The sequence below is a fragment of the Argentina silus genome, assembly GCF_951799395.1.
Source record: "Argentina silus genome assembly, chromosome: 6".
Classification (NCBI taxonomy): domain Eukaryota; kingdom Metazoa; phylum Chordata; class Actinopteri; order Argentiniformes; family Argentinidae; genus Argentina; species Argentina silus.
In genome coordinates this window covers 768,465-787,905 of record NC_139660.1, presented here as the reverse complement: position 1 = coordinate 787,905, position 19,441 = coordinate 768,465, and the positions used below count along the sequence as shown (strand labels likewise).

Sequence of the window (19,441 nt, the reverse complement as noted above, 5' to 3'; positions counted from 1 at the left end):
GATAAAATACAGGGTCGAGCGTTCACAACAGAATTTTACTTGCCACTTTCCCTACACACCTGTGCAAATTATCACTCAGCCAACGTGCGCTGTGTGTTGTACTCAACCACTGCAATCATTAGCTGCCAAAACCACGTGTATAATTAATCCAGTGCAATCCAATGGAGGTGAAAACATTGCACATCGACGTGAGACGGTGACCCCACTGGTGTGCACTTGCCAGCTATAGTAGTGTGTATTATCTTTCTGTTTTTCAGAGATGAACCTATTTCTCTCGCTCGTCCTGGCCGCGGGGCTGCACCTGACCCTCAGCCTGCCAGCCTCTACAGGTGAGTGAGACCTGCCCCGTGAAGACAAGCGCATTCTGTCCTGGTTAAACACTGCCTGGTAAAATGTTGCATTGGCTTTTCGCCAGTGAACTTGGCTACTTCGAGTGGTTCAAGGGGCAGTCGTATTGACTGTATATACAGGGCTTGGCGTTAACCGTTTTAGTCCTTCGGACAATTGGGACTGATTTTTTTTTTATTTATTTTTTTTATTTTTTTTTATTTACTTGTCCGAAAACTGAAGTCACATTTTCAGAATGGTCTGAACACCAGGCTCCAAAACGATTATTGAGCGTTGTGGAAACTCTCAAAATTTAGGGCTGATATTATATTGCTTCGGTCACAATTTGTCGACAACCTTAATCTGTTTAAGGAAATAACGGACATGTTCAGCCCTGTTATGAATGCCCCACGACTTCAGTTCAACTCAAGTATAAGCTTGTTTTACGCCACTGTTTGTCAACAATGCAGTTGCAAACAAACACGGTATAGTTTTTACCATGTTTTGAAGCTGTCATTTTCTTCTCATGAGTGGTCAGTTCTTGCATCCAAAGCTCTGTCCATGAATTTCAGTGGTTACATTTTTCCCTCAGCTCTAAGTTTAAAAAAAAAAAAAAAAAGCATTTTCTCCTGCTTTTCTTTTAGACACATGACTGAGTTAACTTGTCTGTGGTTTGAGTGGCAGGCTCCAAATCCATTTTGCCTTCTCCAAGACAAGTTTATCCAGCTCACTCAGGATGAATATCATAATCTTTTTCCACATCTAGGGCACTTGGCAATAGGAGATGGATATGTTATCTTAACAATTTGCTCATGTTGGTCTGCAGGGCAAAGTTTGGGAAGTCCTTTCATTCAAAGTGCAGTGGAGGACGCAAAGAAACTTGTAGATGAAGCATACAAGTATTCCAGAGAAAAGTGGGTGAACATATACATTTTCAGAAGAGAACAAAAGCCATGACACCTTTTTGACCCTCATGTCTCCTCTTCACCATTTCACTACCATTTGTATGCTACCTGTTTCATTTCCCTAAAGAAAATGACACTTTCATACCTTGTACAACAGTGCCTCAAATGCTTTTTTGTGATTGTTCAACAGCCGTGACCTGATTGTGTTTCCTGGTGCTGCAGGAGCTTGGAGAGGGTGCGAAGGGAGGCCACCAAGCCCTCAGACGTCCTGCGGCTCATGAAACAGCCTGTCAGAGACACGCGCAGTGCCGTGCGAGCTGCGGACTACCTGGAGAACAGCCTGAGACTGATCCATGAGAGAGCCCACCGCATTCACAAACGCTCCATCAACGCAACAGGTCAGTTGCATGCATGCACACATGCAGGCGTACGTGTGCATGCACACAACACGTCAGTCACACATGCATACACTTATTCAATCTCATCTACATATTTCCCCTCTACATACTATAGACACACGCACTCCTATTGGACACATTCTCCTGTCTTGTTTCTCAGACCTGCTCACTGAAGAGGAGCTCGAGGTCATCGTCCGGGTGAGCGGCTGTGAGGCTCGAACCCGGCCTCCGTCCTGCCGCACCACGCCCAACCTCGCCAAGTTCCGCACTGCCACCAGCGTCTGCAACAACCTGTAAGGGCAACTAGAATAACGACGTCAGGCTTTATCTCCTCATCATATGCTGCATGCCGTGGTAGTCGGAGCAAAGCCGGTATGCTGATTGACATCTGCAGGTTTGGCTGCATACAATGCAGCCGTCTTGGGTCCCTTGAGCAGAGTGACTGCTGGGTGGAACGTAAGGAGGTCCAGTGCTGTTCCTGAAGGCAGGCCATGGCATGGTGTCGGCTGCAGGCGGCCTAAGTTTCTCAAGTGGAGTTGCTTAACCCACCAACTGCCAAAGAATTCACCTAGAGTGCCAAGTGTATTATGGGCCCACACAAAAAGGAACGATAATAAAATAAAAATTCATGCTTGTTTCCAGGAAGGACCCTTTTCTTGGAGCATCCAACACGCCCTTCACTCGCTGGCTGAGAGCGGAGTATGACGATGGGGTCTCTGTACCGAGGGGCTTTGACAGAACCAAGACCTTCAACAACTTCTTGCTCCCGCTGGTATAGTGAACAAAACCAGCCAGTTCACATAAACTGAGACAAGTAATGATGCTTGAAAAATACAGTTGGTTTCTTACCAGTTCAAACTACTTGTGGAACTGGAACCAGGCACAATGGGGATGAAATAGTGAGGAGAAGAGCGTTAAACATGGTTGGAATGACTGCAATCCTGTCGCCATAAGGCATGTACGTTTTGATAAATACCATGATTATACACTCCCCCCTCCTCTGTATCCAGGTCAGGGAAGTCTCTAATCGTATCCTGAAAACGACAGACGCGGATGTGGTCAGCGATCCAGAGTTCTCCCACTTCTTGACCATCTTTGGCCAGTGGATCGACCACGACCTGACCTTCACGCCCTTCTCCCCCAGCATCCGCTCCTTCAGCAGCGGTCTGGACTGTGACGAGAGCTGCGAGCGCTCCGATCCCTGCTTCCCCATCCAGGTCAGTCCCGCACCCCAACTCCTCTCCTTGCACCCCAACATCCCATCCTGTCAACCACACTTCCCTTCTGTATACACCAAGCACATTCTCAGTCCAGGGATGTTCTCCCTGGGGGTTTTCATAATGCAATCCATCACTGCACTGTTCCAAAAACCTGGGGAGAACCCTGGGGCACCCTCTAACTCCCCTCTTATTTGCCCCATAACCAGATTCCTCGCGGGGACCCCCGGCTGCCCACTGGGCCAGACAGCTGCCTTCCGGTCTTCAGGTCGGCGCCCGTCTGCGGTACCGGAACCACCGCCTTCCTGTTTGGTGGTGTGGCCGAAAAGAGGGAGCAGATCAACGCTCTGACGGCCTTCCTGGACATGGGCCAGGTCTACGGCTCTGAGGAGGGCCTGGCGAAAGACCTCCGGAACCTCGACGACGACGGGGGCCTGCTGCGCGTCAACGCCAACTTCACAGACAGCGGGCGTGAGCTGCTGCCCTTCAGCACTATGGAGGTGAACACCTGTGCCACACGCCAGGAGATCACCGGCGACACCGACGCCCCGGAGGTGCCCTGCTTCATAGCAGGTTAGCTTCAACATGGGTACTGCATGATTAGGACACCATGTGTGACTAGGTAACAACTGACAGCACACCCAATAGCAAATGTCAATGATGTTTATGGTTGTAAGTGACCAGCCTGGCTTTACCAAAAGCCAGGCTGGTCACCCCCCCATCCCCCCCCCCCCCCCCCATCTTCAGCAGTTGACCAAATGCAGTCTGAATGGGTTGATCTAAATGTGTGCCCTCGACATCTGTCCCCAGGTGATACCCGCTCGAATGAGAATGTAGCCCTTACCACTATTCACACGTTCTTTTTGCGGGAGCACAACCGCCTGGCTCGTGCTCTGCGCCGTCTGAACCCCCACTGGGACGGTGAGACTCTCTACCAGCAGGCCCGCAAGATCATGGGCGCCTACAGCCAGGTAACACACGCACACATCCTCATGCTCTCCTCCCTGCTGATTTCTCATCAGTCCCCCAGTTAATCTACATTGACTCTCATTGATCCCCTTCATCAGTATCCGGCATTCCACAGTGGGGCTTAGGTTGTGCATGCCAAGGCCAACTGCTTTTCCAGTCACTCCTGCCCTATACAGTACACTTGAAACCTCAGGCTTTTTGCCTTCTCTACCTTGCTAGCGAACTTGGTGGGTGGCAAGAATAATCAAAGTTAGCTCGCTGTAACTACACAATCGAACTGACCTGAATAGTGCTTTTACAAATGAAATTGCCATAAGCTGTTGACATTCAAACAGGCTTGTTCACTGGGCTGTTAGCACTAGCCGGCCACTAGTAAGCCTTGGTACACCCTGGCACCACTGTCAAAGCGGCTAATGATGTGGACCGTGGGCGTCTAGCAGGGCATGGGCCAAGCAGCACCACAGCCTACAGTGTGCACACATGCCTGGGTTGGCATCTGGCCCATTCCCTGCTGACATACCTTCTCCTCCTTACTTTCTGTCTGCCTACACCATGTCCAATAAAAACTGAACTGAGACTACCACACCAAAAAATAACCTTACAAAAAAGCGGCTAATGATGTACAGTACACACCCACAGCCCACTCTCACTCCCCCTCTCCAACCCAGCTGTTTGTGTTCCGTGACTATCTACCAGTCATTGTGGGTGACGAAGCAATGAAGCGCCTGCTAGGACCTTACCCTGGCTATGATGAGAATGTCAACCCCAGCATCGCCAATATGTTTGCTACGGCGGCATTCCGCTTCGCCCACCCGACCATCCAGCCCACCCTGTTCCGCCTGGATGGCTACTTCAGGGAAAACAGACAGTTTTCAAGCATCCCCCTCTTTAAGGGTTTCTCCACCCCCTGGAGAGTCGTATTTGAGGGTGAGTGCTGGGGCGTTGGGATGCCTGGTGAAGTATCTGCCAAGTGGGAAACATTTTCATCAGGTAATCCTGTTCTGTTTCCTCTCCTCTTCTAGGTGGTATTGACTCTCTGCTCAGGGGTCTGCTGCGCCGACCAGCCAAGCTGAACACTCAGGACAGCATATTGGTGGAGGCTCTGAGAGACAAACTCTATGCGTTTGTGGAGGATCTGGCGTTGGACCTGGGCTCCCTCAATATGCAGCGTGGCCGTGACCATGGCATTCCTGGTACACCGCTCTCCTGTATCCCCTAGGATGGGTCTAAGAACATCTATCATTATTATTACTACCCTAAGGAGTCACCAACCTGAACGTCGCTGGTTCAAATTGCGCTTAGGACTCTACTTAACATTTTCTTTTGTGTTAATTCTTGTTGCTTATGCTCATATTTGCTAATGCCTTCCCTGACAACTTACCCTAACCTTAATCACTCGAAGTTAATGCCTCATACTGCCTGACTATCACGCAACTTAATTCACATGGTCAACCATACGTAAACATTGGTTGTTTTCTGTGGCATGAACAATTGGAACGTTTGTATCGGAATGATCAGGTCGCCACGATGAAGCTATCTGGGGACGAACATGGCAAGCTTGTATGGAATGTTCCACAGGCGGCCATTTTAGCTAGATTGTTGAATGTTCCACAGGCGGCCATTTTAGCTAGATTGTTGAATGTGACTTTAAATGTGATGTCATAACTGGGACAAGTGTGCTAGGACAAGAGTGGCCAGTCACTAATATAGCTCAGAACAGGCGTGCAGCGCTGCAACACGGATGTGGTTTCGGTGTCTCCGGTGACGTTTACTTCACCAGCGCTTTTCAGTTCACCTCACTGAGCCGGTCTTTTCCTTCCCTCTTCACCCTAGCCTACAATGCATGGCGCAAGTTCTGTGGGCTCCCTGCACCTAGGAACCACGTTGAGCTGGCGCAGGTTCTGAACAACCCAAGCCTGGCCCACAGACTGCTGCAGCTCTACGGCACGCCGGCCAACATTGATGTGTGGCTAGGGGGCGTGGCTGAGCCCTTTGTACGGGGGGGGCGCGTGGGGCCTCTCTTCGCTTGTATCATCGCCACCCAGTTCCAGAGGATCCGTGAGGGAGACAGGTGCGCGTGTGTTTGGGGGTGCTGTGTGTCAGTGAAGGGAGGCTGGTGGAGGTAGAAATCGGAGGACTGGTTCATTGTAGTGAATGGAACGAGGAATGGTAATCCAGTGTTCCTTCCACACCTTACAATGAGCCAGTCCTCTGATGTCTGCCTTCCCTGGTGTCTATTTTGAGTGCATGTCTGTACTGTATGTGAATCTCTTTCACTTTGCTCCTCCCCAGGCTGTGGTATGAGAGCCCAGGAGTCTTCACCCCCAGACAGATGGCAGCCCTGAGCACTGCCTCCCTGAACCGGATCATCTGTGACAACACTGGCATCACCAGCGTTCCCGCTGACCCCTTCAGTGTCAAGCCTGGCAGTAGTAGGCTCATCCCCTGCTCCAGTGTCCCGCGTGTAGACCTCTCAGTCTGGAGGGACAGAGGCTGTTCAATTTCTGGTGAGTGGCCTCTGTCTCCATGGCCCGGTCTACACTTGTTGCTTATGTCTTGTTGCGTATGACTTTTGCAATGCAAATAAGATGATTGCATATAACTGTAGAGGTGTCCGTGTGTGGAGGTTGTGTTCCGTTGTTGGCCCTGCTTCAGCTGACCACCTCGCACTCTCATCTTCATTTCACCTTTATTTACACGGGACAAACGCAGTGGATTGTATTTCTAGTCCCAGTCTGGCCACAGAAGGCGCATGCAGCTGAAAACATTTGGACTGAGATTTTGTAATACCAGGTGTGGACACGGATCTGATCATACCAGGATAACAAGTCTGATTTTAGTGTAGATGAGGCCTATGAAGACACCGACACTGTGTGCATGATTACTGAAGAGTGAGGGAGTACAGGAGTGAATCAGTACTTTATTTATGTCTGTATAGACTTGAAGTGATTAACTTGCTCCCCAACTCACCTATTCAAGTGTGACTTTCTTAGTCAAATAGAATCTAGCTGGAGCTTCATGTGTGTTTGAGTTGGCTGGCTAACTTCATCCTGAAATGATTGACTTGTGTGGTTGGATCTTTCTCTACCATATTCTCAGTCTTGTATGAAGCCCTTGCATGAACTATGCCTTTGCACTTAACAAGTCTCTCTTACAAAAGAGATTTTAAATCTGAGATGACAAATAAAATGATTACATAATAATAACTTGTGTAGTATGTATGTGCTTCTAATAACACATGTGGTTTCTGATCTTACAGGTGAACGCTGCTATGATGACAAGGTCAGTATTTTTATGACTTGCCTGCCTGTGAAATTGCGTACACATTCAGTTATGAAGTCATTTTGACCAATACCATGGTAGTCAAATCAAGCTTAAATATCTGTTGTTTTTTTTCTGGGTGGAAGGGCTCTGTGCTACCCACCAGGTCCCAGCAGCAATGCCACTCAGCAGCGCTCTGCTTCCTGCCTGGCTGGGTGACTTCAGCTTCCCCCACTCCCAAAACAAAGAGGAAAGGAAAATAAAATGTGCTTAAAGGGGCAATCTGTGTCTGTCTGCATAATTTTTGGGACTTTTAAATGAATTATGTATAGCCATTTATTCTTGGTTATAACTTATAAATGCCTCATGGGCTTTGTTCAACTGTCTTACCTCATCAGAACTCAGTTTTACCACGTTTACTGCGTCGTTGGAGTGTGTTTAGTCATCTTGATCTCATGGACGCTTCACATCCATCGCTGTCTGACCTTGCATGTCTACAGCCCCGTCCCTCAGCTGTTCAAGTGGCATTGACCTGGCTTTCTTTGAATTACAGATTGCCCCTTTTTAAAAAGGGGCAATCTGGAATTGGTGCATCCACTTTTAAGTGAATTATGTAGTTGTTGATTATTAAAGAATGCCACTTCCAAATGCCTGTTAGTCCGTGCTTGTTTTATGCCATTGGTTACAAAGTGTAATTGTAAAACGAAACTGTATAGCTTTAAAAACATGGTTAAAGTTGTTGGGGCTTTTGCTCTAGCTAGCTCAGCAGTCATGTCCTGAGTGCGTACAGAATCAGACTCACAATTGCTTCTACGTGATTGCTTAAGCACGTGCCAAGGACAGAGCAAAGCCAGCAAAAATGTACATCACAAGCTTTTTCTCTGACACCACTGGGACAATTTTGATGAAACTTGGGTGAATGATTGGTCTTGCCATACAGATTAGGAAGTTACGCTGATTGTCCAAATTGACTAAACTATTGTTTAGGAGTTTCGAGGTGATGTCATAATAGGGAGCGAAGTGGAGAGCTAGGAGTGTCCACAGTGAGCTGTTCTTGGTTAAATGCTGAGCACAGGGCTGTGTCTGGGTGCTCCGTACGCTAGCAGCGATATGCTAACACCAACTAGGTAGGCATTGCTATGCTAGTAACAGAGTAGCTTGCTAGTAGGAGGGCATAAAATACATTTAGAAAGTCTGTCATACAAAGAGTGTGTATTTATTTCAGAAATTGTGGAAGATGTCCTCAATTTCAACTGAAGTAGCCGCCATCTTGTGAGGTGTGTTTGTCCCGCCCCTCCTTCAAGCCATAGTCTAACAGTGACTGATGGGTGCAGCTTTTTTAAAGTTTAAAAATGTTCAACTCTGCTCAGCGCTAAGAAAAAGTTCAGCTCCAAGCTGTGGTTTTACAGTGCTGACCTGTTCCATTGAGGACAATGGGAAAACGAAGAGGAAAAACTCGCTGAAAGGTCGCTGTAGCTCCTAACGCCGTAGGCATAATGAATTTGGGAATAATATTTTGTGAGTGACGTCTGTTATGCAGCATCATTTAATTTAATCAGATGACAATTTTGCCTCGAAAATATCACTAATATTTCAGACAAACCACCGCCATATTAGCATAATGCGAAGTTTAATTTTGGTCTGTGTACATTTTTGCCATTAGTTTTTTTGTGACAAATAATGACAACCAAAAATGACAGTTGTTTTAATTTTTTATTAAGCACCAGATCTGCAACATACAGGCAACATTTTCTTCATGGGTTCAAACTCTCTCATATGAATGGGCTGTCATATGACATGATATAATATAGTACGGTGTAGTGTGTGGGGTATAATTGGGGTAGTGTGTGGGGTATAATTAGGGTAGTGTGTGGGGTATAATTGGGGTAGTGTGTGGGGTATAATTAGGGTAGTGTGTGGGGTATAATTGGGGTAGTGTGTGGGGTATAATTGGGGTAGTGTGTGGGGTATAATTGGGTAGTGTGTGGGGTTAATGGGGTAGTGTGTGAGTGAGGTGTAGAAAGTGTGGGGTACACTCTTAGAAACAAAGGTTCTTCATTTGTATAAACAAAGGGATGTTGGAAAGGCAGGAGGACCAGGAAAACATGAAGATGAAGAAGAAGATGAAGATGAAGAAGACAACCATGACTGATCACAAGAGGAAAGACGGAGGTGCTGTAGGGGCGGGCGGGGCGGCAGGGGGGGCGGGGGGGGGCGGCATCTTCAATCTTCGAATGCGTTCAATCTGAGGAAAATAACAGAAAAAGGGAAATGAGAGATAATAGGACGCTCACATACAGACTGTTGACATTAGACAAACAACTTCACGTTCAACTACACGTCTGTTTGAAATGTGTATCCTACTACTGACTCGTCTTCCCTGTGTGCTCTATTTCTCACCTCAACTTTCTTTTTTGCCAAATTGTCATTTTTCCATCAGGAAACATGGCCGCCTCTGGGTCATATTGCAGGTCCTCTGCAAAATGTTCCCCATCCCCCATCCATTTAAGCCTCTGCTCTTTCTTTTTCGAGGACCACTTCTCGTATCTGTCCACCTCCTTCTGCCTCTTGGCACCTTTCACCTCAGCCTTTTTTTCCTGGAACTTATTCCAGCTGTCCTCTGCCTTCTGTCTTCTCTCCTCCGTCTTCAAGAGGTCCTCCCTCTTCTCCTGCTCTCTCTGGGCACGGGTGACCAGATGGTTTGTGACCATTGAGGCCGTGCCCCCAAACGTGGTATCTGGCAGAGAAAAGGACAATATCCAATGGTACTGAGTTTAGAATAGAATAGAACATTAAGATAGACATATCTAACAAAATATTTACAGTAACTGAATTTCAGAGAAATTGCTAATTGTCTGGCCTTACCGTCGCAGTAGACCTCGTGCCCCTCCTCCTTCTCTCTCTTGAAGGTTCGATCGATCTTCCGGAGGTTGCGTTCCTTGAATTTCTGGTTAGCCCAGTTGAACGCTCTCCTCCGGAAGCTCTTGTCTTTCTTCGGTTCCTCTGCCTCCATTTCAGTCTGTTGTTCATCTCTCTCCTTCTCTAGTGTTTTCTTTTTTTCATCCTCCATTTGTCTTGCCATGTTGTATTGCTCTTCCAACTGTTTCACCAGTGCGTACTGTTGCTCCTCCTCTTTCTGGATTCTCTCTCTCTCTAACTGTTTTTCTTTTTCTTTTTCTAGCTCTTTTCTCTGTTTCTTCTGCTGTTTAGCAGCCTTCTTCTCCTCCTCCTCCTCCCTTAGTTTTGTCTCCTCTCTCTCCCTCTCTATTTTTTGTTCTTGTTCTCTCTGTCTATCAATCTCTCTTTGTTTTGCCTCCTCTCTCCTCCTCTCAATGAGTTGTTGTTGTTTCTCTTTCTGTATTTTCTCCCTTTTCTGTTTCTCCTCCTCTCTCTGCATTCTCTCTCTCTCCAACTGTTTTTGCTTTTCTTGCTCCATCTCTCTTTTTTTGTCCTCAGCCTGCTTTTCGGCTTTCTTCCTTTCCTCCTCCTCTCTCTGTCTTGCATCCTCTCTCTTCCTTTCCATTTCTTGTTCCTCCTCTCTCTGCTTTTTTGTTCTAGCAATCTCTTTTTGTTTTTCTTCCTCTTCCTTCTCTTTCTCTGTCTGGATTCTCACTTCCTCTAACTTTCTTCTCCTCTCTCTTTCAATTTCTCTCATTTTTCCAACCATCCGTTGTTTTGCAGCCTTGTTCCTCTCCTCCTCATTTTCTCTTGTCTCTATTTGTGTTACCTCATTTCTCCTCTCTTTCTGTTCCTCCTCCTCTCTCTGGTTTCTCACTCTCTCTAACTGTTTTAGTTTTTCTTTCTCCACCTCTCTTTTCTGTTTTTCAGCTTCATTCCTCGCCTCCTCTTTCTGTCTTTCCTCTTCTTTCCCCTTTTCTTTCTTTTCTTTCTTTTCTTTCTCTACATTTATTCTCCTCTCTCTTTCAATTTCTCTCATTTCTCCAACCATCCGTTGTTTTGCAGCCTTCTTTTCCTCTTCATCATTTGGTCCAGTCTCCTCTATCTTTCTCTCCTTTCCTTTTTCTAATTGTGTTTCTTGTTTCAATCTATCAATCTCTCTTTGTTTTACCTCCCTTTCCACCTCCTTCTGTTCCTCCTCCTCTCTCTGGCTTATCTCTCTCTCCACCAGTGTTTTGGGGACAGTCATCTCCTCTTCCCCTCCATGCATTGCTACATGTTTCTTCCACTCCATCTGAAATTCTTTTTCTGTTTCTGTTTCTAAAAACTTCTGAAATTCCCTCTGTCTTTCATCCTCTCTCCTGATCTGTTTCTGCATCTCAGTTTCAGCTTGTTTCTTCCCTCTATCTCCCTCTAGTATTGTCTCTCTTTTGACATCCATTTTGCTTGCTCTACTGTACTGAACGTCCATTTTTGTGTCTGAAGTACTTTTTCTCTCTGCTGCTTTCTGTCTTTCCTCTTCTTTCCCCTTTTCTTTCTGGATTCTTGCTTGCTCTACATTCATTCTCTCTCTTTCAATTTCTCTCATTTCTCCAACCATCCGTTGTTTTGCAGCCTTCTTTTCCTCTTCATCATTTGGTCCAGTCTCCTCTATCTTTCTCTCCTTTCCTTTTTCTAATTGTGTTTCTTGTTTCAATCTATCAATCTCTCTTTGTTTTACCTCCCTTTCCACCTCCTTCTGTTCCTCCTCCTCTCTCTGGCTTATCTCTCTCTCCACCAGTGTTTTGGGGACAGTCATCTCCTCTTCCCCTCCATGCATTGCTACATGTTTCTTCCACTCCATCTGAAATTCTTTTTCTGTTTCTCTTTCTAAATGCTTCTGAAATTCCCTCTGTCTTTCATCCTCTCTCCTGATCTGTTTCTGCATCTCAGTTTCAGCTTGTTTCTTCCCTCTATCTCCCTCTAGTATTGTCTCTCTTTTGACATCCATGTTGCTTGCTCTACTGTACTGAACGTCCATTTTTGTGTCTGAAGTACTTTTTCTCTCTGCTGCTTTCTGGATAGCATCTTTCACGGTCTCTTTCTGGATAGCATCTTTCACGGTCTCTTTCTGGATAGCATCTTTCACGGTCTCTTTCTGGATAGCATCTTTCACGGTCTCTTTCTGGATAGCATCTTTCACGGTCTCTTTCTGGATAGCATCTTTCACTCTCTCAGTGTGACTCCCCTCCTCTCCATGTCTCTTCTCTGTATCATCTGCAAACAAGTCCATTATCCAAGCCTTCTTGGCTGTTTGATTTCTCTGTCTTCCAGCAGGCAACTGTCCATTATCTCTCTCCATCTCTATGTTTGCTTTTTTCACATTTAGTTCGTTGTGTATCTCAGAAGCTGTCTTTCTATCAATTTCTCTTTGTCCTCCCGCCCTCCGCCCCATCTTCTGCTTTTCCTCGACTATCTGGATAGAATCCCCCACTGTCAGTTTCTGTCCCTGTTGTATTCTCTCATTGTGTCTCTCCGCCTCTTTCTGTTTCGTTTCTTCATCGAACACAAACAAGTCATCTACACGGGCCTTCCTTTGGGCTAGATTTCTCTGTCCATGAGGAGACAACTCTCCTTCCTTCTCTTTTTCCATCTCACTTTGATCTTCCTCTATCTGTTTTTTTGGAACCTTTCTTCTCCCTGCCACCACTCCCCTTCCCTCCATCTTTATATTATTCTGTTCATCAACATTCTGAATCTTCTTTTCATCACCTGCAAACAAGTCCACCATCCATCCCTCATTTTCTGGAAGATTTCTCTGTCTCCTAATCGGCACCTGTCCTTCCCTTTCTTCCCCCATCTCTCTATTTTTCTCCCTCATCTGTTTGGTCCCTTCATTCCTCTTCTCATCCTCTTCCTCTCTCTTTCCCTTCATCTTCATTTCCTTCCCTAGTTCTCCTTTAATCTCAGAAGCGGTCCTTCTATGTGTCTCTCTTTGTCCCTCCTCTTTCGGACTCTCCATCTGTTGGTGTAATGGTTTCTCTCCATCCTGCATCTGGATAATGTCCCTTACTGTCAGTTTCTGTCTCTGTCTTATTCTCTCATTGCGTTTTTCCACCTCTTTCTGTCTCTTCTCGTCATCCTCTGCAGACAAGATATCTATCCACCCCTTCTTTTCTTCTGGATGTTTCTGTCCATTACTACACAACTGTGGTTTATGGTCCACATTCATCTCTCCTCTCCCTTCATTGATGATATCCTTTCGTCCCACTTTTATCTTCTGCTCCTTCCACTTTCTCTCAATCTCAACTTCTTGTCTCTCAGACTCTGTCTGTCTTCCTTCTTTTTCCTCCTCCATCTGATTCTCTGTCTCTGCATGGGTTGGGTTAGCCTGGGTCACCCTCTCTCTTTTCTTTTGGTTCTGTTTTTCCACATAATTCTTAACTTTCTTTTCATCACCTGAAAACAAGTCCATCATCCAGCCCATCTTTTCTGCAACAGGTGTTTGTCCTCCAGTAGGCAGCTCTCTTTTCTGTTTGTCCATCATTTGTTTTGCGTCCGTCTTTTGCTCTACCTCCTCCTGCTTACGCTCCATCTCAACGTCTGCCTGTAGTACGCTCTGTCTCTCTACCTCCTCCTGCTTACTCTCCATCTCAACTTCTGCCTGTAGTACGTTCTGTCTCTCAGTCTCCTTCCCTCTGTCGGATTCTCTCTGTCTCTCAGTCTCCTTCCCTCTGTCGGATTCTCTCTGTCTCTCAGTCTCCTTCCCTCTGCCGGATTCTCTCTGTCTTTCTTCCTTTTCCTTTTCCATCTGTTTCTCCTCTCCTCCATGGATCGTCATCGTCACCTCATGGTGAATATTCTTCTCCACTCTTTGTCGTATCATTGACCTCACCAGATCTTCAAGAGTGTCAATCTTCCTCTGGCTTTTATCCTCCTCTCTCTCCGCTGCCCTTGCCTGATCTTGAAGCCTTTTTACGCCTTGTTGCAGCTTCACAATGTCTTTGTCGCTGACTCTCTGCCTTTCCAACTTTTCACATGTCCATCTGTCACTCTTTTCCATGTGCTTTTTCTTTGGCTCCCTCTCCATTTCGGTGTCACTGTCTTCCTCACTCTTTTTTGAACATGTGAACATATGAACATGTGAATGGCTCATGAAGACAACTAGCAGCACACTGTCCTTACAGACAATAACACACCATTGGATTGAACGTCCATTTTTATCATAAAACTTCCAATAAGTCTCTAATTTTATTTAACCTTTATTTCAGCAGGGAGTCCCTTTGAGATTAAGGTCTTAGTTTACAACCATACATACAACATTACAACATTCTAAAACACAATCAAGAAAAACAAACACATTTTTCAACAAAGAAGTCCTCAATCAAAACTTTAAACCGCCCTCAAAACCTTAAACTGAAACGTTCTCTGCAGATTGTTCCAGCAGTGAGGTGCACCACAACTAAAACCCAATTCGGTGGAGACCCGAGGAACCTCAAGAGTTAACCAACTCTGAGAACGAGTTAGGTATAACGATCAGGCCCTTAGAACACTTTATATATAGATGAGGACCATCAACAGTGGTAATATTGATGTAATAATAGTAGAACTGTAGTTTATTGTAATTTTCTCTCACCTCTAAAAAGGGAAAACGCTTTTTTCTTTCTTTCAAAACATCGTCCAGCCCCTCAATAAAACGTGTCACACGTGCCTCTACTGCAAGGTCCACTCGATGTTGCTGCTCCCTTTTTCTTTAGGGTGAATAATCTTTGTTATTCCTGAGAGACTATTATCTTAGCACCAGACAATAGAAGTATACTTTACACAAGTAAAACAAATAAAGAAGCTCTACAGAGTAGCAACACAGCGACAGGCACAGCGGTCATGGATACATTCAGGTCAATCATGGATACATTCTCTCATCTTCCTTCTAAAATTATAAATTCTAAATCTAGCATTAGACTAAATTGCATTTCCATTGGAGATGGCTGATCTTTTCATAATACGGTAACCTATATATACTATATTTCTGTGTGTGGTTCATCCCTTACCTTTCATAATACGGTAACCTATATATACTATATTTCTTACCTTTCATTAGCCAGTGAATAAGTGATTCTCTCCAAAACATTGTACCTGTGTACAAAATTGATGTAAAATGCCGTCCAAGGATCCTCCTTTGGCGCGAACATTTTTCCTGTCATCCTTGAATAAAAAAGTATCACATTATGTCTAGAAATGGAGATGTGTTTTTGTAGTAAAAATGTCTTAGAAGAGCAAGCATCTTTACATCAAATGCAAAACAGTAGATTGATATCCATAAAATGTCACTCAAGTTTCAGTCCGCCAAAGACCATTAGCTCTCACTCCTCTTTAACCTACCCAGACAGAACCAGTTTTGCATTCATTGCTGTAATATATAATCTGCTTGTCAATGTATTTATCAGAAATGAGGAGAGTAAAACATACCTTGCCAGCAATGCTGGTCTTTGTCTGTCAGTCAATCTTTGTACCAATTATTTTCTTAACCAAGGCCAAGACGGGCTGCACAACTACAGTACAACTACTAGAATAATGGAGATAGGACATCTACGGATATAATATTGAACGTCTGGAAAAACTCGTCATCTGTGATGTCATAAGCCATTGTTACATAGGCCTACAGACACGCCGTGTCTTACCGCGTCTCAAATCATACACGCCAAATCATTCTTATTTAATGCGCCAGTATTGTTATAATAATAATAATAATAATAATAATAATAATAATAATGTATTTATTTTGTATAGCGCTTTTCTCAGTCCTCAAACACACTACATTCCATGGAGAGAAAATAGATAGATAAATAAAAAGTGAAACAAAAGATTAGATTAGATTCAACTTTATTGTCATTGTGCAGAGTACAAGTACAGAGACAACGAAATGCAGTTAGCGTCTAACCAGAAGTGCAAAATAGCAGAAAGTGCAATGAACAGTATTTACAGGTAGTGCAATAAATGATCAGTAGTAGTGCAGTATAATATAGTAATATAAGCAGTATAATATAGCAGTGCAGTATAGCAGTATGTGAGTAGCAGTAGCATTATAGCAGAATAAATAGTTACAGTATGAGCAGTGTAGCAGCATATGAGCTGTATGGGTAATGCAGTCTAGCAGTATATATGTATTAACAGTAACATGAGGTAGATGCAGAATAAATATAAATATGGAATGCCGTATAAACAGTATAAACAAGTATGTACAGTAGTATTAAAGAAAATATAGGATATGTGCATTATGTGCATTATGAACAGTATGGACAGGTATGTACAGAAGAGCAGTGGTATTGAGTAAGAGAAGGGGAGGGGAGTATAGTGCAATAGTGCAATTGTCCGGGTGGGGGGGGGGGGGTTGCGGGGGTAGTAGGTTGTCAGGTAGGTGTAGTGTTCGAGTTCAGCAGGGTGACAGCCGCAGGGAAGAAGCTGCCTCTGAACCTACTGGTTCGGGTGCGGAGAGACCTGTAGCGCCTCCCGGAGGGGAGTGGGGTGAAAAGTCTATGGTTGGGGTGAGAGATGTCCTTGACGATGCTGCGTGCCTTACGCAGGCATCGTTTGCCCTGGACAGCCTCGATGGAGGGGAGTGAGGAACCGGTGATGCGTTGGGCAGTTTTCACCACCCTCTGCAGTGCTTTCCGGTCAGTAAAAACAACAATAAAGACGGACTAAAGATTTAAAGCAAGTTTAAAAAGATGGTTGTTAAATGTGTTGGTGATATGTTGACAGACGGCTGCACAATAAATGGAAAACTTCGACTAAGTCTCGACCAGTAGTCGGACCGTTGTTGACCATGTCGGCATGTACCGCTAGAGGGCGCGGCGGAGGGGGGGGGGTCGCCGGGGGTCGAGCGGGTCGCCGGGGGTCGAGCGGGTCGCCGGGGGTCGAGCGGGTCGCCGGGGGTCGAGCGGGTCGCCGGGGGTCGAGCTGCCGTTGTGTCCTTAGTTGGCAGTTGAGACTCAGGCGACACTGAGGACAGCCAGCCACCCTTTACCTTCTATTACTCTCTTAGCTTAGTGAAATGTCACCAAACACCTCGACGTTTAGACGAGGCCCATACGATCGATAACCCCGACATGTAGACGTGTTAAATGGATTTGGATGATTGATCGAGGCTGGCATGGAGAGGTCGCCAGCTAAGCTAGCTCGGCTAACCGTTGGCATGCTAACTAGCGAGTGAAAACCGAGTGGGTTTGATGCCAATATTATATATGAGATGTCACATTTGGAGTCAAAGGTAAATGTGATCACATAAGAGATACACATACATTATTATGTGTATCTTTACAGATACACATAAACACACACACACACACACACAAACACATGTCTCTGAATCCTTAATCAACCCCTAATCCCTACCCCCTAGCCTCGAAATACCCTCTGGCCCCAGGACACTAATCACTACCCCCTCACCTCTAATCACTACCCCTGGCCCCTAATCACTGGCCCTCTGTGGCTCAGTTGGTGGAGCATGGTGCTAACAACGCTAAGGTTGTGGGTTTGATTCCCACTGGGACCATATATACTGAAATGTATGCACTCACTGCAATGTAAGTCGCTTTGGATAAAAGCGTCAGCTAAATGGCATATATATTATATTACCCCCTGGCCCCTGGACGCTACCCCCTTGCCCATAATCACCCCCTTGCCCCTAATCACCCCCTGGCCCTAAATCACTACCCCCTGGCTCCTAATCACCCCCTAGCCCCTAATCACTACCCCCTGGCCCCTAATCACTACCCCCTGGCCCACTACCCCCTGGCCCCTGGACATTACCCTCTGGCCCCTAATCACCCCCTGGCCCCTAATCACCACCCCCTGGCCCCTCAGGTAGCAGGTGACTGATCTAAACCTCTCCTCTCTCTCAGGTACCAGGTAGCAGTGATAATCCTGATTTACCTGCTCCCCCTGCTGGTGATGCTGGTGACCTACACCCTGATCGGACAGCATACTTCATAAAGATTCATTGCTGTAATATATAATCTGCTTGTCAATGTATTTATCAGAAATGAGGAGAGTAAAACATACCTTGCCAGCAATGCTGTTCTTTGTCTGTCAGTCAATCTTTGTACCAATTATTTTCTTAACCAAGGCCAAGACGGGCTGCATACAGTACAACTACTAGAATAATGGAGATAGGACATCTACGGATATAATATTGAACGTCTGGAAAAACTCGTCATCTGTAATGTCATAAGCCATTGTTACATAGGCCTACAGACACGCCGTGTCTTACCGCGTCTCAAATCATACACGCCAAATCATTCTTATTTAATGCGCCAGTATTGTTATAATAATAATAATAATAATGTATTTATTTTGTATAGCGCTTTTCTCAGTCCTCAAACACACTACATTCCATGGAGAGAAAATAGATAAATAAAAAGTGAAACAAAAGCACAGTCAGTAAAAACAACAATGAAAATAGTTAAAGACTAAAAGGAAGTTTAAAAAGTTGGATTTTTTAGGGATCGTTTGAAGGAGAGATCGTGCTGGATTCTTTCATGTGGTTTGGGAGAGTTCTACAGAATGTGGGCTGCAGCGGAGAAAGCCCGGTGCCCCCAGGTCCGGTGTTAGTCCTGGTGATGGGGACTAGGAGGTTGGCATCAGAGGAAAGTGTGTAAATACATCGTCGGAATTTGACCTAAAGCAATCTAGCCTAGCTACTGAGTTGACTAATTTGGCGGGCTAACGGATCCTCAAAATGAATGCAACCAGCCACCTCCAATGTCGGCATTTTCAATACCCGTTATACACTCACCGGCCACTCTTACCTGATCAGATAAAGGTGAGAGCCTGTTTCTTTCTTTCTTTCTTTCTTTCTTTCTTTCTTTCTTTCTTTCTTTCCTCCCATTCTTTAGATTAAATATGTTATGACTTCCATTGAAATTTCATGCATATTTCTTTCAGCCGTATCTCGCAAATGTCCAGTCTGATACATACTCAGTTTAAACAACAACAACAACAACCTGTGTTCCATTTCTCCACTCTTCTCCTGAAGTATGCACTTGTGCACTTCCCCTCTTTAAGAGCACAGGATTGGTCTAAGCAGTACACAAATCAAATGTACGCTTCAGGAGAAGGCTTGATGCCAGTCTCTCACCGCTAGAGGGCAGACTTCTATCACCAGGCCCAGCAGAGGTGTGATCGAGGGGCTGGTGACCGCTCCTACATGGGATGCAGTGTTTTTAACTAAATACAATCTTGACAGTATTTTTGTTTTAGTTTGAGTTTATTTATTTATCATCAGAGACTGAATTGGTGGTTCTCCAATAACTCTCAGAGAGAGAGAGAGAGAGAGAGAGAGAGAGAGAGAGAGAGAGAGAGACAGAGAGAGAGAGAGAGAGAGATGCTCAGGGATTGAACCTCTATCAGTGTCACCAACCATCAATAACATTTGGTTTCCAGCTAAGAAAGGTTTCAGTCGAAGGATTCAAACATTTTCATTTTA

At 45.3% G+C, this 19,441-nt stretch overlaps 1 protein-coding gene across 1 annotated transcript; it reads left to right on the top strand.

Moving 5' to 3' along the window:
* Positions 1 to 259: 259 nt before the first annotated feature.
* LOC310805702 (eosinophil peroxidase-like) lies at positions 260 to 7,340 on the top strand (the record flags this gene model as incomplete). The annotated part of the gene is made up of 14 exons (XM_083671502.1): positions 260 to 329; positions 1,154 to 1,241; positions 1,455 to 1,630; positions 1,791 to 1,923; positions 2,273 to 2,402; positions 2,641 to 2,847; positions 3,057 to 3,420; positions 3,658 to 3,818; positions 4,485 to 4,743; positions 4,839 to 5,009; positions 5,650 to 5,887; positions 6,109 to 6,323; positions 7,076 to 7,098; positions 7,224 to 7,340. The coding sequence occupies 14 exons, from the start codon at positions 260 to 262 to the stop codon at positions 7,338 to 7,340; spliced, it is 2,352 nt and encodes a 783-aa protein (XP_083527628.1).
* Positions 7,341 to 19,441: the final 12,101 nt, after the last annotated feature.